This window comes from Vicugna pacos, chromosome 1 (assembly GCF_048564905.1).
Source record: "Vicugna pacos chromosome 1, VicPac4, whole genome shotgun sequence".
Classification (NCBI taxonomy): domain Eukaryota; kingdom Metazoa; phylum Chordata; class Mammalia; order Artiodactyla; family Camelidae; genus Vicugna; species Vicugna pacos.
In genome coordinates, this window is record NC_132987.1 from 1,769,889 (window position 1) to 1,793,688 (window position 23,800).

Consider the following 23,800-nt stretch of genomic DNA (forward strand, 5'->3'; position numbering starts at 1 on the left):
CCACATGGCTGGCAGGACACTCTCACTATGGACCTCCAGGAGCCCTGGAAGCAGTTTCCCTACAGGTGTTAGGAGCCATCAACAGGAGGGCAGGCCCCTCTTTGGGCAGACCGTCCACAGTGCTGGGCCCACGTACTGACCACAGGAATCTACATGCCTCCAGGAAACCCCAGGCAGCCTCACAACTAGGTCACTTGGTGGCCTGGGTCCCACGGACTCCTTGGCCATCCCATGAGGGTGGTCCTGGCAGGCATGGTCTCCAGGTGCTCCTGTTAAGAAATCCCTCTGGGTTTCTGTGGTCACAGAGCCCACACAAGAAGGCTCCTGTCCTGCAGTGCACCCCACAGTGGTCAGCTCCTCTGTACATGTCCAGGGGGAAATGACAGTAATTTATTGCCAGGAACTGTGATGAACAAGGGGGTGGGATTCCATACTAAGTTCAGGGTCCTGGTAACTCACTCTGCACCCCAAAAAGCATCCATGAGAAATGTGTGTATTGGATGTCTGTGCCCCTAGGAGAGCTGTTCCTGAGGGCTCCTGGGACCCTCCAGCCCCTCTCAGGGTTCTCAGAGCCTCGGTCTAAATTTCTATCTCCTTCCTTGGGTGGACGGCCACCTGTGTCTCGTGGTCATGGGTCACTTTATTGCATGACTTGGCAGTGCCCATCCTCCTCCCCTGCACCTGACTCCCAATATGTTGCCACTGACCCTTGGCTCTCTGTGTGGGTCAGGTGTCCCTAAGTCTGCACTCTTCACTCTCCTCCTCTACCCCCACCCCTGGGGCCACTCCTAGATGGACTGGGAGGTGTTTGTAAATGAGTCCCACACAAGGACATGACTGGACAAAGCGGGCCAACCCCCCACCCCGGGAAGCACACCTGCTCCCTTCTCTGAAGAGGACCCCACAGCCCCACATTGCCTCCCAGGGGTCTGCTCAGGACACAGTCCCCCAGTTCTGGGCAAGGCATCTCCCTGGAATCCTTGCTTCCAGAAGGGTCTCTCTGTCCTTCTTCAGAGTTTAGAGTTGTTCCCATGTCCCTGACCACCAGGGTGCCCAGCACGGACCCTTCAGAGACCTGGGGAGACAAGGAAGATGTGTGGCCACAGGTCTCACAGGACACACCTGCTGGGACCCCAGGCCAAAGGCCCATCCTTCTGCCTTCTAAGGTGTGGATCCCGTGGTAACTTTTTGCAGGGGGCCCAAATGGGGAGTGGGGCCCAGAGCAGTTCATGGGGCTCTCTGGGCAGGGAAGACTTGGGCCAGGCAGCCTTGCCTGGTTTCCCTGCCGGGCCACTCTGAAAACCCCCGCTCCTCTGGCTGTGGCTGGAGGCCCCAAATACCTCAGGGCGGGGCCCTTTCTCTCAGCCTCCACTGCCTCCAAAGCCACGCTGGAGTTGGCGAGGGGAAAGAGTTTTCTTGCCCTCTCATGGCCAAAGTGCCACAGGTGGATGTTGCGGGGAGCTGGAGGGAGAGTTAGCCCTTGCTCAGATGTGAGTGGTTAGGCAACCTGACACCCTGTCAACTAGCCTTAAACATTGGAAAGAGGACCTGCCCGGGAAAGATGGAAGTTACTTTCAGTTATTTGTCTAAAGATTTCTTTTTTTGTTTTCCTTAAAGACTCATAAAACCTCTCCCAGGTCATTCCTGGTAAGGACCATTATCCAGGGATCAATCAGGAAATGCAGGAGGAGCAGGCTGGGGATGGGGGGCAGAGAGGAGGGGAGATCAGAGCCCACGGAGAGGAGATGCCCCTCCTGGGGGTCACACACTGGGCAATGGCTGCTGGCATCCAGCAGGGCTCTCCTGTTCTCAGACCCATTTCATCTGGGGGGTGTTTCCAAAGGAAATAATGGTGGAAAGGCCATGGAGGACACCTAGACCTCCCAGAATGGACAGCGGGAGCAGAGTCACCATGCTGGCCCTGAGCTCTGGAGCCGGACCTGCAGTGGAGACCACAGGTCTTCTGAGAAGCGACTCCCAGAGTGTTTGGAGTTATTTCCGGCTCTGTCCCAGCTGGAGGGTGCAACCTCCAACCTCCAGCAGGAGGGGCGAGGCCCCCCCCAGGTGGTGTTGCCTTTGTTCGGAAGCAGTGATCTTTGGTTGTGGCATGTTTTGTGGCTCCCTCTAAAAACTGCTTTGGCTTCAGTTTGCATCCCAGTCACCGGTTCCAGGGCAACACAAAAAGCATACCCTACATCTCTTTGCACTCAAACCTTCCCAAAAGAGCAAATATTTGCCCATGAAAATACCAGCTGCTCTTCTAAGGCCCCCTAAATGCCCAGCGGTGTGGGCATTGCACTCCTGGACAGGGACTGGAGGAGAGGGACCAGTGGTCCTCAGCCAGGCTTGGCCGGGTGTGGCAGCGGTGCTGTGGGAGTGTGGCAGGGAAAGCCGTGCAGGGACTCCTCTTTGAAGGGCCTCTGTTCACCCCTGCATTATGTACTGAGGTTTCATACCAGGAACTACAAAGGCACCAGGCATCCTAACTGGTCAGATCCAGCCCCTCACCCTCGGGCTGGAGCCACTGGGAGCTCAGTACCTGTAACAGAGACATGCCCGGTGTGGGGAGAGGTCATGGGGCACTCCATGGGCAGGGGCGGTGGTGCTGGTGAAGGAAGGGGGTGCAGTGAAGGGTGGGGGGAGCAGGGCCCCTTGCTCTGGGGTGAGGGTTTTTGGGGAGATCACAGAGCATGACACACGTCATCCCCACCCCATACCCCAAATTCCTAGCCCCGCCAACACAGGGGACACTCTGCGCCCTCTCACCATGGCTCTCCCGTGAGGCCGCACCCAGCCCGGGATCTAACTCCCCCGCCCTGACCGCCTCCTGCTCCACCTCCCCTTTTGGGACAGACCGTGTCTTCTTGAAAACTGCTCAGCAGCGCGAATTCAAGGCCCGCAGCGGGCCTGGCGGATCTGCACTCCAGGTGCCCTACCTGGCCAGCCGTGCGGGCCTGGGGTCAGTCCTCTAGCTTGCCCACCCGCAGCCCGGGTCCACGTCTGGTGCAAGCGGAGGCCGCGGAGCCCAGGCCAAGCCCCAAGCGGCGGACAGGTGAGGGCGACCCCGCCCCGCTGTCCCGCCCACCGGTGGCAGCCCCGCCCCAGCCTCCAGCCGGCACAACCTGCAGGTGAGGGCGACCGCGCGGCCCCGCCCGCCCCGGCCCCGGCCCCGCCCAGCTCCCCCAGAAGCCTCGCCCCTGTCCTGGCCGCACCCCGGCCCCCATTGGCTCCGCACGTTCTGCCCCCGGGACATCCAGCCTCAGGAGGATGCACTATGCAAGCGCTTGGGGAGGGCCCCGCGGCATTGCCGTGGCTACAGGCGCCGCCCTCCCGAGGGCCGGCTTGCGCTTCTGGGGTGACGCGCAGTCTCCAGAAGTGGGTAGCTGTCAGCTGCCATGGCGGCGTTTGCTGCTGGGGGTGGCGGCCTGGCAGCCGGCCTTGGTCTCGGGCGACGAGTTCAGTCGGCGGCCGACATCCTGTCGGGGCGGTGTCCCACAGACGGTAAACGTGCGTCCGCGCAGTCGGCGGGGCCGGTGTGCAGGGACCCGGGTGCGACCGGGGTGGGGGTGGCGGCCGGAGTGGGACCCGGGTCGGGGTGGCGGCGGTGGGGCAGGGCTGAGGCAGCGCCTTGGGCTCTCCTGCCCCTCGGGCGGTGGGGCCCCGGGGTGCGAGTCCGGGTCGCTCTGAGCTGCCGCAGCCTCCCAGAGCCCCCCGGGAAGGGCAGGCGGAGGGCCCCTCTTAAATGAAGCGGGGCCTTGCCCGGATTTCGAAGAGCCCCAGAATCAGATGTTGGAATGGGGTAGTTTATCAGCCTTGTTTATCTGTAGGGAAATTTCAGTTCCATCCAGATGTTGGTTCATTTGAGAAACCTCAGGAATAGAACACAAGGGTCAGTGCCTATCAGCAGTTATCTAGGGCTTGACTCAAAATAGACTGTGCGGGGTTTAGGGATGGGAGATGGGCCCCTTCCTCTCGGGGTTGGCAGTCTTCTGGGATTAGAGGCCCCAGCTGAGGATTACATCTTCATCTACAGTAGGGAAGGTTGTGGGAAACACTAACACAGAGAAGGGAGGGGTGTGGCGGTGGTAACTCATTACAGAAACCAGGACCCTTGCCTGGCTCTTGTGTAGGGAAGTCTTGCCTAGCATAGGGCAGCAGTTATCAAAGTGTGTCCAAGGGCCCCTGAGGTGCAAGACCATTTTTGCAGAAACGCCAGGGTGTCACCTGCCTTTTGCACACTCTTGCTCTCCCGGGTGGGGTTTTCCAGGGAAAACCTGGCCTATGATATCACAAAACGGGGATGCAGAGGCAGATAGGAGAATCCAGCTCTCACCAGTCCAAAAAGAGATTTGCAGAAATTAAAATCACTGCTATTCTTCTCACTAATGATTTTTGTTTTGAAAAAGAAACTTACTTTTTAAGAGTATTAATGATAACATGTAGTTGGTTGTTACTATTTTTAAGTGAATTCATTAACATTTTTTAAAGTTCTTCTAACACAGGAACTATTGATAGATTTAACCCAGATAAACAGCAGCCTTTTGGAGTCCTCAGTAATTGTTAAGAGTGTACAGGGGTCTGTAGACCAAGAAGGTTGAGAGCCCCTGGAGAACGGGTGCTCAGGTGCTAGTCTTAGCTGGTATTAAACGGATGCCAAGATGTCTTCTGCATCTGCTCCTGGACTCGAAGTAATTGGCCACATGGAGATGGGTGGGCAGTGCCTCCACTTACAAACCAGAAGCTGCTGAATGTGCCTGGAGTCCGGGCCATGGGCTATGGGTGTGGAGCCGGGTTTCCTGTGCAGAGGCCTGGCCCTGAAGACCCGCTCTCCTTTGCTCCCTGCCAGGTACCGTCTGTGCAGTCAACCCCCTAGAGGGCTTCAGCCTCCACAGAGACGTCTGCATCCACATCGCCTCCCTCCTGAAAACCCTGCTGAAGATGGAGGAGTCGGTACTGGTGCTACCCCCTTGGGGCCGCCTCTACCACTGGCAGAGCCCCGACATCCACCAGGTCTGGATTCCCTGGTCCGACTCCTTTGACCTCCCAAGTCTCAACAGAAACATCCCTGACATTGAGTACGAGCAGTTCATTGCAGGTGAGGTGGTGGTCATTAAACTAAGGCCAGGTGATTGTTGTTCTGGTTCTGGTGTAAATGTCAGGCCGTCTTGCTTCGGGCCTGTTGCTCTGCTTAGGGGCCCTGCTCATGTTTCCCGCACTGCAGGTGGTCTTGGTCTTTTCCACAGTTTTTCTCGGGAAATAGATCTGAAGTGTATGAGCTCTATGTCCCCTCGCCTCTGAAAATCCTGGCCTCCTGGTGAGATGGAGCGGTGACAAGGAGGCCACTGCCACAGAGGCCTTGTCCCAGCAGGACTCGCTCCCTGTGCGGCCAGGGCCGTTAGTACCTGAAGGAAAACGTGTGTGTAGCATGGGCCACGTGCTGGGGAAGATATGTAACTGCCCATCTAGTATAATTTGGTCCTGCTCAAGCTTCCCATTTTAATTTTTGTCAGAGGGAAGAGTTGAAGATTTTCTTAGAATAAAGGTATTTAGAGCTTATCATTGGGGTTTTTTTAAATTGAAATTTGGTTGATTTACAATGTTGTGTTAGTTTCAGGTATACAGCATAGTGATTCAGTTGTACATATATGTAGTCTATTCTTTTTCAGGTTCTTTTCCATTATAGGTTGCAAGACACTGAATGTTATTCCCTGTGTTCTACAGTGAATCCTTGTTTGTCTGTTGTACATATAGTAGTTTGTATCTGTTAATCCCAAACTCCTAAGTTTGATTTCTAACTCTGTGAGTCTGTTTTTGTTTTGTAAGTAAATTCATTGTATCATTTTTTAAAATTCCACATATAAGTGATATCATATGATACTTGTCTTTGTCTGACTTATTTCACTTAGAGTGATAATCTCCAGGTCCATCCATGTTGCTGTAGATGGCATTATTTCCTTCTTTGTTACGACTGAGTAATATTCTGTTATATCTAAATACCACATCTTTATCCAGTCATCTGTCAGTGGACGTTTAGGTTGCTTCTATGTCTTGGCCATTGTAAACAGTGCTGCTGGGAACATTGGGGTGCAGGTATCTTTTGGAATTAAGGTTCCTTCTGGATATATGCCCAGGAGTGGGATTGCTGGATCAACTGATAAGTCTTTTTTTTTTTTTTTTTGTCTTTTGAGGAATCTCCATACTGTTTTCCACAGTGGCTGCACCAAACTACATTCCACCAACAATGTAGGAGGGTCCCCTTTTCTCCACAGCCTCTCCAGTATATATGGTTGTGGACTTTTGAATGATGGTCCTTCTGACTGGTGTGAGATGATAACTTATTGTAGTTTTGATTTGCATTTTTCTGATAATTAGCGATACTGAGCATTTTTTTATGTGCCTATTGGCCATTTGTGTGTCTTCACTGGAGAATTGCTTGTTTAGTTGTTCTGCCCATTTTTGGATTGGGTTGTTTATTTTTTTACTAAGTTGTATGAACTATTTATATAGTCTAGAAATTAAGCCATTATCAGTCTCATCTTTTGCAAATACTTTCTCCCATTCCATAGGTTGTCTTTTTGTTTTGCCTATGGTTTCTATTGCTGTGCAAAAGCTGGTAAGTTTAATTAGGTCCCATTTGTTTATTTTGCCTTTTAATTTCTGTTGCTTGGGTAGATTGCCCTAGGAGAACATTGCTGAGGTGTATGTCAAATAATGTTTTGCCTATGTTTTCTTCTAAGAGGTTTATAGCGTCTTGTTTTATGTTTAAGTCTTTAAGCCATTTTGAGTTTGTTTCTTTTTGGGTTTTTTTTTTGTGACTCTATTGTATGCTTTCGATTTGTGGTTACCTTAATTTTCAAGTATGTCAACCCACTACTATATCTATTTCCTTTAGAGTGATAATCATGTAGGCTCCAACACATCCTAAGAATAATGAGAAAAAAAAAAAAGAATGAGAAAAAAATCTATTTTTTCTTGCTACCTTCTCCCATTCCCACCTTTTTGTATTTTGATGTACTTTTTCTTTTTTACATCTTCATGTTTATTCTCTTGTAACTCGTTATTGCATTTCCAACTATGGTTTTCCCATTTCTATAGCATCCTGCTTCCTTTCTGTTTAGAGTAGAACTTGTTTAATGTCTCTGTTTGGTTCAGTAATGCTGAATTATCTCCCCAACCCCCTCCCCACTGTGCCTCTGAATCCTCAGTCCAGGGAAGCCAAACCATCCTAGCCTTCATCGGTTCTGGGAAAGCAATCTTCAGAGTGGGAAAAAAAATTGAAAAATAATATTCTGTGTATTGCTTTCTGCCCTTTCCCAGAGAGTGAGAATCACCTCTGAAGGCGGAGGAAGAAAGTTGGAGGTGCGGGACACAAAGTCTTTTCTCCTTTTGCTACTGAAGAAATGATTGCTTTTGTAATTAGTGATGATGCCCTTTAAATTGGTGAGATCGAGATTCCACAGCTTCAGCGCCTGTGAATACCCAGCTGGGAGAAAGCTCTCCAGGGCCCCTGCAGTGGGAAAGGCAGCCCCTCTGAGCACCTGTTATACTGTATTCTTCCTGCCTCCACAGGGGTTCGCTAGGCACCATGCAGGATGATGCAGTCCCCCGAGGTAGAGGACGGGGAGACCCCTGCTGGGTGGCGAGCCACAGGAGCCCACACTTGAAGGACAAAGTGAAGAGTAGTGGGGTGGGCGTAGGAACAGAGGATGGTTGAGACCCAGGATGGTGTCCTGGAGTCCAGCAGGCGAGGCTGGCTGGGCAAATGGGGCCCTGGGGTATGGGCAGTCCTTGAGGGATCTGAACCAAAGATAGGAACCAAGAGACTATATTCGTGTGGGGAACAGCACCCCCTGGAGGTCGCGGGGCAGTGCAGCGAGCCCAGGAGGAGTGGTCACTTCCCCAAAGTGGGGTTGACAGGTCTCAACCAACTCACTGGGAACTGAGAGTTACCGAGATATTGTGTACTTTTTGTCCCTCTTCCTGGAAAAGAAACTTCTTGCTGTTCAATAGCCTGTGTCATTAGTGAGAATTAAAGACATGAAGCAACATTTTCTCAAAAGTCATCCATTGTGTAGTTGTTAATAAGGGTCAGATGCAATCTTGAATAGATGAAATGAATCATTCATCAGAGGATTTTAAAACCGTTTAAAATAAAAATTCTTGCTGCCTTTGTTCTTCATTTCATGGTTCACTTGGTGATAATAATAGTAACCAAAGCAACAGCAAACCCTTACAGAACTCTGTCCTGCTGATCCAGGAGCTCTGTGTTCACGAAAACCCAATGAGGTGGCACTTAACAGGAAGGACAGTCATTAATCACACAGCTAGTAAATGGCAGAGCTGGGACTTGAACACAAGCTGTCTGGCCCCAGAGCCCCCTCTCAGGCCCTTCACTACAGCTCATCACTTGGCATGCCTGACACAGGCCAGCATTAAGGAGCAGTGTGACATTGGCCAAGGCTGCTTCACTGCTTGGTCTCTGATTCCTCATCTGTAGACTGGGGGTGTGGGCAGTGAACTCTTTGAGCTCAGTGGTCACTTCCTCCAGCTCTGCTATTCTACTGCTTTGAGGTAGTTTAGTAAGTATCCGATCCCCTGCGTGGCCCACGCATGGGCTGTCGCTTTGCTAGGCCCTGGGTTACGGAGAAAAGTAAGATCAGCCTGCTTCTCCAAGGAGCCTGTGTCCCTCCATGGGAAGCATCTGCGAGGCCCAGGCTCCCTCACTGGCGGTCGGGGGCTGAGCAGGAAAGTCTGATAGAAGATGGAGGCAGAGCCTCTCCGGGAACAGTGGTGGCCACACAGCTCTCAGGAGCGGGAGCGTCTGTCCAGGCTGCTGAGAGGGGGGTCCTCATGAGGCCAGTAGCCCCCCCAAACTAAGCCTTCAGGACAAAGATCCAGCCACCCCTGCAGTGTCACCATAGAGCCAGTCCAGCCTTATCACTGTGCCTCTGTGCTCCTTTGTCCTGGGGCCTCTCTCCCCCTACAGCCAGAAGACTCTTCTCCCTCTCTTCTCTGAGTGTCCCCTCACTTCACCCATGGTCCCTGTTTCCTGGGCAACTATCTCTGGAGTTGACGCTTTGCCCCCTCACTTCCCCCCATTTGATCAGGAGCCTTGGCCTCCTTTTGCTCACTTTCCACCTTCAGATCATTGCTCCTCCGCTCTTGGGAGCACCTGGAAAACCCAGATCCTTTCCTAGCAGTGCCTGCCACCCTGGCCTTCCTGCTCATCTGCCTCAGTCAGGAGCACCTGGATCTCCAGCTCTGTATTGCCTCACCTCCTACCATCAAGACGTCAAAATTGATTCTCCCTCCACCACCCAGTATGGTCTTTTTAGGGTCTTCTTCTCCGTCAGCTTGAGCCAGCCATCCCCCATTCACCCTACCCCTGGGCTCATACCCAGGCGTGTCTCCACCCCACGTTCAGCCTTTCTCCTTTAAGTGCTCAAGTCTAGCCGTCCAGCTGCTTCTCCACTGGCCTCCCTGGCCCTACTTCACCCTCCCTGGGGCATCATGCGCTGACTCCTCTGCTTTCCTGCATGTCCACGTTCCTCTTCCATTCCCCCACCTTCCAGCTCTGCATCCACAGTCAGCCCTCTCTTTATGACAAACAAAACTCCCTTGACCCTTGATCTTTTCAGTTCCTCACCAGGACGACTTCCATCTCGGTTCACCCAGCTCTATTTTTTCTGAGCCTGTAGGCAGCAGGCTCTCCCAGCACAGATTTCTTAGATTACAAGTCAATGCCCACCATGTTGCCACTGCCAGGCAATCCTCCAGGATTTCTCTAGTGAGCACATTTCCCCACTTATCACTCAGTGGTGTCAACATTCTCTGCTCTCCGCACACCTCTAACCTTCCCTCTGTTTCTTCCCCGACTCCCAGCAGATGGCCTTTCCTCCTGCTTCAGAGAGAATGACATGTTACTGGAAAGGAACTCGCTCACCTGCAGCAAATCTGCTCACCTCACCTTTTATCTGTCTCTCTCCCACCTGGACTCTAGCTGTAGTTGTTTTTAATTTAGTGAGTTTAGTTGACATATATATACACATTTAAAAGCATAGCACACTATAGGCTGCCTTCTAGGGCTTACTTTTTCAATTTAACATAGAGTGTATGATTCATCCACTTCGTTGCATGTACCTGCAGTTCATTTGTTTTAACTGATCTTAAATGTTATGTGTGTGAAAATAACACAAGAGAAGGGTGAGCCAGGATTCAGGATGCTGGTTACTTCCTGTGAGAAGAGGCCAAGGGCAGGACAGGGAAAGAGGACACAGTATGTCACTGTCAATAGTCCTGTTCTGATGCTGGGTGATATGTTCACAACTGTTTCTTATAATATTAATTTTAATACATAAATACCTCTGACAGGCACCTAAGGTGAGAATGTGTCATGAACCAAGACATACAATGGGTAATATTACATCATTAATGTTATGTAATCTTGTCATAAAATATATTAAGCATAATCCTAAATTGTTATGTGTTATATATTATGTAGATGCATGAAGTATATATTATGTATATAAATACCTACATATGTATTATATACTATCTGATAATAAATAAACAGAGCATAATATGCTAGTGTATCTACTATTATGTATTATTTAATAAGTAATAATATACTATATCCTGTTATATGACATGGCACCTAATCTTTAATCAAATAAAAATATGTCACTATATGTAATGGTAATTAATAAAATTAAATGAAAAAGCCCGCAGCTTTTAACGCCGACACCGCTCCAGCTGTCACTGTCTTTTCTCTTCCCTTTCATGGTCGAGGTCCTCAAAGTGCTATCCATTCCCCATTTCGTCTCCTTATCCTGAACCTTCCTCCTCTTCCCTTCCCATGCTTCCTTCTGCCCCGTGGACCCTCTAGTCACCAGCGGCCTCTGGGGAACTGATTTCCAGGCACGGTCTCTGGCCCCAGCTCACCTGCCTGTCCGCCACCCCTGCCACCGCTGGTGGGGGCGGGACGGGGGGCAGAGTGCACCTCTTGTCCTGGAAGAGGACACAGCACAGACTCAGTGACCAGCAGCAGGTGTGGCCGGGACCTGCAGGACTTGGGGGAGAGCCAGGCTGTCTGCATCCAGACCTGAGGCACTTGGAGTGTGAAGAAGCCCAGTCCTCACTGCCCCTGAAGTGAGGAAAACACCCTCAGGTGAGTTAAAGTGCTTATGACCTAGGTCTGTTGGCTGGAAAGGACAAACGGGCCCCTAAGGGGAGGGTAGTTGATGTTCCAGGCCCCACCAAGGCCCTAAGGGCTGGCGCGGAACCAGGCTGGACGCTCCACTGGACCCAGTGCCCTCTCGGGGGTGGGGCCTTCGGGAGCAAGCAGAAAGCCCTGGGTCTCTGGGGGGGAGCGGCAGTTTGGGAGCATCCCTGCAGCGAGTCAAGTGACGTCAGGGCCTGTGGGATCCGTTTTTATGCTCACATCGAGCCTCAGCAGAAGCCACAGCAGGAGTGGATTCCTGTCTCTCCAGCTGCCATCGTGTCTGAGTGCCAGGCTTCAGACCCGATCCCCGGGGCGCTAGGACAGTTATAGACAGAGGTGGCCCGGGGAGGCCTCAAGAGGGCGGTACTGGCCTTCCTGCCAACAGGATTACACAAAGACCAAACAATCCATCGATGGGAAGAAAATAAGAACCATGGTCACATCTGGACCCCAAGCTTAGACGTGGTGTATGGGTGACATTTATCGACAATCCAGCGAGGTTCTGGCCAGAGCTAGAGGCCAGGGCAGCAAGCTGGGAGTGACACTGAGGAACATCGTGGTGCAGAGGCTGGACTTGGAGTCTGCAGGCTCCTCCCAGGAGGAAAGTCAGTGTTTGGGTGGTGGCTAACGTGCCTGCTTCGTGTCACCAGCAAGTGATGCCACCTGTGGAAAATCGGCTATAATCCTGAGCCGGGTCAGCCCTGGGTGATGTGATAAAGGCTCCTACAAGTGGGGGCACCAGACGGATAGTGAACCAACCAACAGGCTGATGAGTTTCTGGCCTGTGTTTATCGTGCTTTCGTAGCCAAGAATGGGGAGAGAGTTGAATGTCTCACCATCAAGAGTTTTACAACTTAAGAGGGTTCCGTGTCTCACTGCATTTCAGTGTCACTCAGAGGAATTCAGGAGGTGTTTAGACCCAGTGGAGACTAACGGCCTCTCGGTTCCTCATCAAACTGGCAAACCCACCTGCCCTCTATGGCCAGACCTTGGCAAGTGCCTTCCCTTGTTCTAACAAAACCCTTTCCACCCACGCCTGTAGTAAGCTTTTATTTTTTTAATTAATGGGGATGAAGATACCTTACAGCCTCCTCAGACCTTTTCTTAGGGCTTCTGCCCTTAGACCCCTGAAGGGGGCCCGCTGCCCTGGGTCCTTCACTACAGAGGGTCCCTCTGGCCCTGACACTTCCTCTGGCCGTGCCCTCCATGGGGTGGAGTCAGCAGGGCCAAAGGGACACGGCCATTGACTCCATCCAGTGCTCTAGAAACCCAGGACCCCGAATGCCGTGCCTCAGCAGCCCCTGACCCATTTCTAGTGCCTGCACCAGCTCTCCCCGGAGTTCAGATTCCCAGGACTCACAGAGAGGCCAAAGGGCAGCTGTTTGCATGGAGGGTATGAGCAGAGCCCGGACATGAGGTCTGAGTGTCCCCCTGTGCACATCCAAGGCCCCTTGTGGCAAGGGATGGACCCAGCATTGGGAAGAAAAGTGTCAGGCTAGTGATCAGAGTCTGGGAATCAGCTCTCCCCACACGCTCACTTTCTTTGCCGGACTCCCCTGTGTCTGGGAATTCTAAATTTGAACCTGACCTTCCCCCTTATAATGAATGTATATTTGTAAGGGCAGGGGTTTAGAGCCTACTGCACTTTAAATGTTTAGATACACAGGATGTGAGCTCCCAGGTATGCTCTGGCCCTGCACTTCCAAAGGTGCAGAGCAGTTATTTTGGCTCTACTGACACTGTAAGTGGCAAAGACCGTCTCCAGAGAGGAGGGGCTCCTTCACACTCCGAAGTCAGGACCTTCTGAGCGGATAAAACAATGGACACTGAGACCCTCAATTGTAAATTGATTTAGAATAACGCCAAAGTGTGTATGACGTGTGTGTGCGAGCACGCGCATCTTGGGATGTGTGTGGTACATGACTCTGTGTGTGTGTGCGTGCACGCGCGCCTGGGGATGTTTGTGGTTCTGTATGTTATGTGTTTGTGTGCACCTGAGGACGTGTGTGGTTGTGTATATGGTATGTGTGTGTGTGGCAAATGACTCCATGTGTGTATGCACGTGGGGATGTATGTGGAGCAGAGCCAGTGTGTCTGCACGTGTGTTTGTGTGTACATGCATGCGTTAGTTTTAATAGTAGAAGGTGTCCTTTAGAATTGTGAAGTAGTAAAAATTGTATGAAGTCCTTTGCTGTATAATTCAAAATTAAAATAATCTTCAATCACCAGAAATTTAGTCCCCCAGATACTGATATATTTCCATATTGATTATGTCTTCATTTTACTGATGAGGAAACTGTAGCATAGAGATGTTAACTGACTCAACCAAGGGCATGAAGCTCAAGAGCCCAGGACCAGGATGCAGTCCAAGCCGCGCTGCTCCAGAGGCCTGGAGCCTTGCTCACGATCACGCGTGGCCTCTTGACGGGGGAACAGATTCTGATGGGCTGTGGCCAACGTGCAGGCTGCCCAAGCCGGGGACACGGGAAACCGGGCGGAGAGTACCAGACAGCAGACAAGAGTGAAGGGCTGCTCAGAAGTCAGATAGGTTCCTAGGTCTTGGATGAGGAAAGAGGCTCAGTGCTCATCCTTGATCCCTTTGCTGGTGGCTAAAAGGGACCAAGGCCCACAAGAGCACTTCTTGGACCTGCCTGCCAAAACCTGAAAAAGGACTGCTCAGGACTGGCTCCGCAGTAGGAGCATAGGAAGGAAATGTCGCCTCCTGGTGGACATCCATGGTGATGGCAGTAGGAGGTCTAGCAGCCTTGGTATAGAGGTGGCAGGACAAGGTCCTAGTGGATGATCGTTTTCACGTGTCTTAAAAATCATTGCTTCTTATATTTTATCCATTTTGTGGTTTATTTTAGAATGGTTAATATGGTCTCTGTTACTCCATATTACCTGGATTGATTTTTTTATTGTTAATTTTCTCTTCAGTGATTTGGAAGCTATATTGCCTTTTAATGAAAATTCTTTCTAAATTTTTATAAATCATCTCTAAATTCATAACTTTACATGCATTTGGACCAGTATTCCTATAAGAGCCTTAAAAATGAAATAATCTATTAGATCCTGTTCCTCAATAATGATAAATTTAGCATATTTTGCCTCTCTGGTGTTCCAAATTGAGTGTTTGTGTGTTTGTGTGCTCCAGTTACTACTTTTTAGACAGTTGCTTTAAGTTTATTGCATTAACAAAGAAAATATAGGTATAAACATCTTGGATTTCATTGCTCACTACCACTATTTAATCCCTTGTCTTTCCCACTTTTGAGTTATTTACTCATCGAAATTTTCAAATCAACTGGACACATGATTGGCTACGTTTTTTCGAGCGGTGGACTTGGCACTTACATGTCTATATGCAGCTTTATGTTCTTCTCCTCAACAACTCTCACCATGTTGTTGATGGCCCAAGCCTTGTTTTAAAATATGGCATTGTTTTTCATCACCAAAAAAAAAGAAAAGTTTTCTTGATTTAAAGTGCTGCCTTTTTATGACTGGTTAGTCTTGTCTGCTGGATAGAGATTTCCTTAACCTTCCTCCTTCTTTTCGCCATAACTCGGATTCATTGAGATGCATGTTTTTACCATTTCTCAGATGGGCTTCCACTTTGACTTCTGTTTTAAACCATCTCCCCACTGTTTTTCTCCATGCTTTTTCCTGAAAAAATGAGCTCTCTATCGGAATAAAGATGGTTCCCATCAGAGATGTGTGGCTCCCAGTCCAAAGGTCCAAAGGAAGAGAAAATGAAAGATTCCTGTTTCTGGTGGTTCCATTTTGTCAGCTTAGAGATCTAGTTATCCGTGTGGCTGCGGTGGAATCTGCAATATGTTGGCTCAGAGTTTCCTTTTTCTGGCTTATTAGGGGAGCCGCATTAGCTGGGGTCACGGCGCAGTGGCCGTTGTCAGCATCCCGGGACTGAGGCAGCCCCTCTCCCCCCTTGTTATTTTGGTCTTGCAAACTGGGTCCCAGCTATATGAACCCTGCACCTGGCGGCCAGGATCACCCCCACAGACGTGTCCCGAGTTCCTCGGCGTCCATCGCTGTTATCAGCTAGCTCCAGTAAGGGTACGTACGAGCTGGCTTCCACTGCGGTCCTTCCTCCTTCCTCACCAGGCAGGCCCTCTTTTGCCACTAGTTGTCCCTATAGCTTCTGTCCTGCGCTACATAAGCTGAAGGAATTCCTCAGCGTTTCCAGCAGGTAGATGGCGCTGTTTTATGTTTGGACCCCTTCAGTGCTTGCAGTAGAAATTTAGGAGGTGGGAAGGAGGAGCTTGGGGGTTCTCCGTATCTAGGGGCTCCCTGTCCAGTAGATTCATCTAACTGTGGATTGAAAATATTCGGGAAAAAACAGAATGTTTCAAAAAGCAACAGTTGTATTTGCCATACACTGGCAACTACTTACATAGCATTCATGTTGTAGTAGATACCGTGAGTAACTTAGAGATGATTTAAAGTACACAGGAGGACACAGCGAAAGAGAATGTGACAACGAATGTATGTGTATATTCATGTATAACTGAAAAATTGTGCTCTAAGCTGGAATTTGATGCAACACTGTAAAATGACTATAACTCAATAAAAAAAGTTTGTGTATATATATATATATTATATATATTATATATATTTATATATATATAAAGTACATGGGAGGATGCACATAAGTCCCATACAAGTCCTACACCATTTTATATAAGAGGTGTCAGCATCCATGGATGTTGACGTCTGGAGGGAGTCCTGGAACGAGTGCCCCATGGTTACCAAGGGATGACTGGAAGTCCAGGCTCCTTATCCCAGCCTGTCAGGTCCCTACGTGGTCTGAATGCTGCCTGTACCACACTCTCCCGTTCACTCTCCTCCAGCCCTGCCAGACTGCCCTCTGATTCTTGAACAGGCCACACTCACTGTGCTTCATGTCTGTCCCCTAGAAATACCCGTTACTTTCTGAGCATGGCTCTACTTTCACAAAACGGGCTGCACTGTCGCTAGAGAAGACAGTGTGGAATATCCTTTAAAATCTGGAAATGGACTTAACTCATGATCCAGCCTTCCCACTCCCGGGCATATGTCAGAATAAAACTCTAATTCAAAAAGTCACATGCACCTCAATGCTCAGAGCAGCACTATTTATAATAGCCAGGGCATGGCAACAACCCAAATGTCCATTGACAGCTGACTGGATAAAGAAGAAGTAGTATATTTATACAATTGAATACTACTCAGCCATGAAAAAAACAAAATAATGCCATTTGCAGCAACATGGATGGACGTACAGATAGTCATTCTAAGTGAAGTAAGCCAGGAAAAGAGAAAAATGCCATATGACATCACTTATATGTGGAATCTAAAAAAAGACACAAATGAACTTAACTACAAAAGGGAAACTGACCCACAGACATACAGAAACAAACTTACAGTTACCAGGGTGAGAAGGGGATGGGAAGGGATAAGTATGGGAATTGGAGAAGTGCCCGTCTTGGGGAGTGATGGAAACGTTAGCTATCTTGATCATGGTGATGGTTTTCTGGGTGTAGACATTTGTCAAATTCATGAAATAGTACATGTGAAATATGTGTAATTTACTGTACAGGAATCATACCACAATAAAGGTGCCTGTAAAAGAAAAAGAAAAGATTGGTGGCATTGTGTCCTACGTTTTTATGTGTCTTCAGTGAGTGGGTCTTCAAGATTCTGGTCTGCCATATTTTCTGAACCAGAAGTGCCCTCCTTCCCTTTTCTTTGGTAAACTGTCAGTGGGTGGCATTTATTCCCGTGGCTTCAACTGCTCTCTGTCCACTGATTAACTGTCAAATCTTTTCCAGCATGGACATCTCAGTTCAGTCCCAGAAATATACTTCTAATTGACAAGTAGACATTCCCATTTGATTAGCCCATAAAAATCTCAAGCTCGGTATGTTTGGATTTACACTCGCTCAGAACTAGGTTTACTTCTTCAAACAATGGCATCACTATCCCATCTGTATTCCGTGCCATACATCTGGGAGTTTTCCTTTACTTTTCCACTCCCTCACCCCCTTCAGTACTACAAATCTATTCCTTAATGTCACCAAACTAAGTCCCCGCCCTTCGCTCCCCACTGCATTAATTCCGACCCCTTGCTAGTCCCCCTAGTGCTGTTCCTTAGAGTGAACAATCCACTTTGCTCACTTTTAATGACTAATCTGTGTCACTATCCTCCTTAAAACCCCATAGAATTCCGCGCGGTGTATGTGAGGAAGTCCACGCTCCCTGATTTAACGTCACACCTTCTCATCACCTAGTTGCTGCTTTTTTTCAGCCTCAGCTTCCGTTAGTTCCCCACAGCCTCTAGCCTCACTGACCTTCCTTCCCTAAGTGCAAAGTGCTCTTAGACACGACCAGACCTCTGCACGAGACACGCAAGCTGCGGAGAATCCCGTCCCCACCACGCACTCTCCTGGTCTAGAGATTTGCTGGAATCCGTCAGATGTCAGTGCAGAAAGCATTTCCTCTCTGACACCTTCGCTACCTTCTAGAACCCTGCCCCAGGCAGTGCAAGAGCCCCTCTGAACATACAGTATACATGATGCCAAGTGACTCTTACCACATTGTTTTAAAAATCTATTTAAATTTCTCTCCTCCACGACACACTGTTATTTCCTTGAAGGATGGGGGGCTGTGTGGTATTTGTCTAGACAGCTAATGTCTGGCACAGACCCCGGGCCATCGGAAACAGTCTGCTGACTCATCAAGAAGAATTGTCGTCTTTGCGACGTAAGAAAGGCTACATGATCTCTGATCTTACACAATCTGGCAAGGGTCCAAATAATTTCACATAGAACTACACAGGCAAAATATGTGTATTCTTTTCCTTTTTGTGAGCCCGAGATGATATGCATCCTGGAACATAGGTGTCACTCTAAGCTGTCTGTCCCCTAGGCTGTCACATCCAGCTTCAACAAATTTTGTAGAAGTTGTAGGGATACGTGTACATCACCCCGTCTTAGAGCAAAGGGCGCTTCAGCCTGACCAAGTTTAATGTCCATATAAAAAGCAGAAATCTTCCAAACTGAAGTCTGAAGAAACATTTCCCGTCTCTCCTTCCAGTCTCTCTGCCATCTGCATCCCAAATCCCCACTGCTCGTCTGCGTCAGGTCACCTTCTATCTAGAAACATTTTTGGTGGGACACTTGGATGAGAACTAATTACAGCAGTCATGAAAATGTTCCCATGAACGTAGGCTCTGCACAACAGGAATGTTTTGACGGGAGGCCTCAGCCGTGGCCTGCAGGGTCTGTTCACGTGTTCTGCCTGGCTTCCAGATATTCTGCAGAAAATCAAGCCTGCAGTTAAAGTCATAGAAGCCCCAAGAAATCCAGAAAAATGGAGTGAGAATCATCTCCTTGGGAATATTTTTGAAAACCATCCACTAATAGGAAGAAGAGATTTAAGAGGTTCGTTTCAGAGCAGATGATGTCCAACTGCAGGTGGGTCATTTTTGTCATTGTTGTTCGCTAGTTGGCTTTCTGCTGCTTCTAACAGACCGCTGTTTATTGAAGTGGCCTGAGTCGGCCCCCAGAGCAGAAAGGTGAGCTGGGCCTGGCGACAGCCAAGCTCCTCTGCTGTGTAGTGACCCGCTGAGAAGGAAGGGATGGCCCAGGGCTTCCTCTGACTCTCTCCCTCAGTTATAAACTCTATGAAGGGAAAATGGAACAAAAAATCATAATTCAATATGGTATTGTCAAAGTATAAAAATAATTGTCTTTGGAGGGGATGGTATAGTTCAAGGGGTAGAGTACGTGCTGGGTTCAATTCGCAGTAACTCAATGTAAAAAAAAAATAAGAAAAATTCTTTAAAAAAAATGAGGAAAGGAACGAAGAAAAGAGATTTCAATCAACCCAAGTTTAAAAAGAAAAAAAAATGTCTTTTAAAAATAGTAGTCAGCTCGGTCTTTTGCTAGATTAGGAGTTTGGGATTAACAGGTACACACTACTATGTAGGAAATAAATAACCAACTCCCAGGTCCTTAATAACCTAGTTCAACCTGAATCTTTTCTCTTTTTTCCCCTAAGCAACCCGTGGAAGCCTCTGAAATTCTCATCTGATAAAAGAATTAATTTAAAGGCTGTTTGAAAGTTACTGCTTAAAATATTTATTTGTGATTCCGTGAATATAGGTCTATTAAGAAAGATAGACAATAAACCAGTAAGCAAATAAATATATTATGTACTACAAAGTACTAATAATTGCCACAAAGAAACATAAAGCATATTAGGAGAGAAAATGATTGAATAGGACATATGTGCATGCTATTTTAAATAATGTGGGCAGATAAGTCCTCTCTGAGGGTAAAATAATTTAAACAAGGTCCTGAATGAAGCAAAGAATAAGCCACGTAGGTAACAGACAAGAAAAGCTTCCCAGGCCGGGAGAAGTGTAAGTACGAGACTTGGAGTTACAAACACAGCTGTCCTGGTGGGGACCATCTGGACGGTGAAGATGGGCTGGAGCAGAACGGTGAGAACTGAGGCTGCAGAGACGGGTGCGGGTCCGGATCACACAGGGCCTTGGTAGGGACTCTGGATATCCCTCTGAATACAATGGAAAATCACGAGAGTATTTTGCAAAGCGGAACAACTTGATCCGATTCATACTATAATAAGACCGTTGTGGGTAACATATGGGGAATAAGCAATGGAAGCAGGGCAACATAAGCTGATGGGAAGCCAGTGGAAAGAGTGCTGCTGGCCTGGAGAGAGACACCGAGGTTGGGCTGGGATGATGGCGGGAGACGGGCTGAAAGGGGGACACGATTTGACAATAAAGGTCACAGGCCTTAATGCTTGAGTTGGACACAGTCACAGAGTGGTTCAGGGTGATAAGTATGTGATATTTGGGGCTTAGCTACAGTTTTTGTGCAGAGACCTGACAGGAGAATAAAGTGTGGACATTGACGTCGGTGAGAAGGGTTGGTGGGTTTTGAATTCCCCCTAGAGCCGCGTCTCTGTTTCTCTGTAGATGAAGTCAGCAGAGCAGGGATGGGTGTCCCTACTTCTGCAGAGAATTGCGTGTCTTCCTCATCGACAACATCGAGAGGCTGACCTGCCCATCCAATTGCAACATCTTGAATCTGCTTCTTTCTATCCAGGAGGAGAATTCCAACTAAGATGCCAATCAGAAATTTCCATGTCCAGAGTTAGAGCTGTGTGCCTTTGGGAGGATCTCAGAGATGCCTCCAGAGAGGCTCGGTGTGCTCTCTCTCCCTCAGAGCACACAGTTCCCTTCAGTCCGGTGGGTCTCAGCAGAGAAGATTTCACAAATAGCCCCTCTCAGGCCCTGGGGACCAACCTCCCGCTTGGCCGAGCTCTGAAAATGAGCACGAGTTCTGGACAAAGGGCCTTCTCCAGGGTTCCATGTGGCAGGTTACATGAGGACAGTGTACAAAAGATTTGGAAGGTTGTTGGTATAAATGGATTTTATTTTTTGCTCTGAATCTGATTCTGTCCTTCTGTTTTGTTAAGGAAGAGTTTTTAGGCCAGACATGGTTCTCCTTTTTTCTTTCTAGTTAATCATCCAAGAGGTTTAGATAGGGTATCTGTTTTAGTGTAAGAATCTTTAAAAAAAAAAAATCAACTTTGCAAATAACGTCTTGTTAGGCATTTGGGCAAGTAAATTCTCCCAGCAGCATTGAACCCCCTTGTTCCTCCAGGGGGTCTCCAAAGGTATACATATTCCAAATCTGACCCAAAACCAACGAGCCTTTTCTTTTTTTTAAGTACTTCACCATGGACAAAAGATATCACTAAAGAAGGTGAGAAAAGAGCAGGTCCCCATCATCCAGAGTCCCTCCTAATGAGCCCACAGAAGTAAAGAGGAGATGAACGAGAGAAATGGTTTATTTATACACACGCAGGAGCCAACCAGAAAAGTAACTACCATGTTAACGTTAAAGGCTTTGTTATCAACATAACTTAATAGGGCAAAGGGAGAGGAGAGAATTGGCTTCCATGACAGGTTTTCTTCTCATCTATTTAATCTCAGGTATCTTCAGCTTAAAGTGCTTTTGTGTTAACCGTGGGTTCCATCTGAGTTTCCATTCCTCGAACTTTGTCCTTATCTGTCAAGATTCACTCATGTACTCTGAGCCCCTGGATTCTCCACGTGAATTTTAGATTGATTGTCTATGCCTGCAAAACGCCACCTGGGATTTGGGTAGGCATTCTCTGAATGCTTAGATCTATTCTTGGACTATTGTCATCTTAGTAAAATGAAGCCTTCTGCTCCATGAATATGGGATTTTTCTCTGTGAATGTAGGTCTTAATTTCTCTTGACAGAATCTCTCATCTATTGTAGTCTTCAGTGTCCAAATCTGGTACTTCTTCCTCACGTCTATTGGATGCTGATTAAAAAGAGACACGACCTCCTGGAGAACCTCTGCTGCCACGGAGCTGACATGGAATAGAGTCCTGAGAAGGCTTTAAATTTTTTTAAAAATAGGATTAATGTACTTTAATTACTCCATAGATGAGTAATGAATGGGTCACATTAAGATAGGATTTTAATCCTTTTAGAATTAGTAGAGTAATACAGACACAGTACAAAAAATTGAAATATTGCCTAAAAGAGAAGAGATTTGTAATTCCCACCCACAGAGGTGACTGTCATGAATGATTTGGTGCTTATGTCTCAGTCTCTGTGTCTCTCAGTTTGTCTCTCTCCATCTCTGTCTCTCACACACTCACAATCAGATCAATTTACATCTATATTGATTTCACACATATGTGGTCATGCAGATGGGGCCCTGGATGCAGACAGTGGTTCTGCATACTTCCACCCTGAGGTGTCCCTTGACATTGGGTTGAGACCAGGCACCCACTTTTCCAACTGCACAGCGTTCATTCATCCACATGAACCAGAACGAATGGACCCCATCCCCTCTCCATCAACATTAGCGTTGCTTTAATCCAACTGTTTCAACCAGTGCTGTGATGATCACCCTTGAAAAGACATCTTTGAATAGGTGTGTAAGGACTTTAGTGGGATGAACTGTAAGGATCAGAACTTCTGGGGGAGAGATGCATCCTGCGTCCTGCACCCTGTTCTCCTGAAGAGGAGCGTCCCTTCACTCTTCCCTCCAGGGGATCTGCTGGAGCCTCTGCCCACTTACATTGTCACCAGGGCTTGTTGTCACCTGACTAAAGACCCGCCAGTGTGATGGTGACCGGTGCTCTCTCTGCAGTGTTTCCGTCTGCCTCTGTTCTCACCTGAGAGGTCAAGCATCTCTAACACACACTGGCCACCTGCATTGCCTCTCATTGGAACTGCCCATGTCTGTTCTGTTTCTGTTTAGAACATTGGGTTTCTAAAGGATTTTGGACTACAGGGATGGGAAACATTTCTCCAACCTTGGGTTATGAGGTATGCATTTTCCAGGTTGTGGTTTGTCTTCCAAGCAGTATTTCCGGGCTTTTGCTAATTTTTTTGATTTGTTTGGTTTTGTTTTCACCACAGGAAAAGCTAAGCTTCTCCCTTCTGTCTTCTGGCTGTGGTGTCACAGGGGGAACAGCAGTGTCTACCCTGAGATTATGCACAGAGTTACTAAAAGGGCTTCATTTTGTACATCACATTTTTAATCCCTCTGGATATCCCCTTAAAATAGTGCTGTTTCAAGTGAAAACAAACAAACAAACAAAATCACCAGCCCCAGCTTAAAACATGAGGGCAGGGACGAAAAAACGCCTTTTTAAAAGTTTCATTGACAGGGAACACCCAGGAGAGGTAAAGACACGCAGAGAGATAGAGGACTTCGGGTTGTCAGGGGCTGGGTGAGGAGGGAGGGGAGTGTGCGCTCTGAATCCATGGGTTCACTTTGAGGAAAGAAATAGTGAGAAATTAGATGGTAGTGATGGTTGCACAACATTGTGAATGCCCCTAATGCTCCTGAATTGCACAAATTAATGGGGGAAAATCTATATTTTATTACATGAAACTCTAAAAAGAAAAATAAAGGATGCCATAAATCATGTGAAACAAACAAAGGAAACTAAAGAAAATCAAACAAAAACATCTCCAGCGGAAGGGACATCAAGTTTGGGAGGGGAGGGGACTGATGGTGGGATTTTGGAGAACATTTTGGAGATGAAGGTGTGGGTGGGTGTAGAGGGGGCTTTGCCCCAGGTGGTGGTGGTGCCTGAACTGGTTCTCTGTTGCCCAGCAGTCCAGCTGCAGATGCAGGTTCAGGAGGAGCTGCAGGAGCGGCAGGAGGGAGCTCGGGGTCTCCTGCTGGATCCAGATCCTCCTTTTTTTTGTCTCTGACATCTTCCCCTGCCCCTGCCCCCTCTGTAAGTATTGGATGTGGAGAGAATTTTAAGTCTTGTGGAAGAGCTCATGCTGTGAGAGAGGATAAATTTACCCACCTGCCTCCCTTTCCATGTGCCTCTTCAAGGACAGAAACCTTCCCAGAGCTTTCCAGACAACTCCCACCCAGAAAGTGCCCACAGGATGTGTTCTGTGACTGAATTTTTCCAGACAGGTTGTCTGAGGCCATTCTTTGCTCTGGTCCCAACAGTAGCCTGTGGGGACACCTCCCTGTGTG

General features: G+C 48.3%; 1 protein-coding gene across 3 annotated transcripts in view; it reads left to right on the forward strand.

The window, feature by feature from the left end:
* Positions 1 to 3,355: 3,355 nt before the first annotated feature.
* Positions 3,356 to 23,800, forward strand: part of LOC140699211 (GDP-fucose protein O-fucosyltransferase 2-like) — a 51,205-nt gene continuing 30,760 nt past the window's right edge. The window contains exons 1-3 of one of the 3 annotated variants that reach the window (XM_072970940.1): positions 3,356 to 3,507; positions 4,847 to 5,095; positions 7,318 to 10,147. In XM_072970940.1, coding sequence (XP_072827041.1) covers positions 3,396 to 3,507; positions 4,847 to 5,095; positions 7,318 to 7,337 — 381 coding nt within the window. In that variant the 5' untranslated portion in view covers positions 3,356 to 3,395 and the 3' untranslated portion in view covers positions 7,338 to 10,147. Of the gene's footprint in view, positions 3,508 to 4,846; positions 5,096 to 7,317; positions 10,148 to 23,800 lie in introns of those variants that run through there. The other 2 variants (XM_072970941.1, XR_012077238.1) reach the window with 2 other exon arrangements.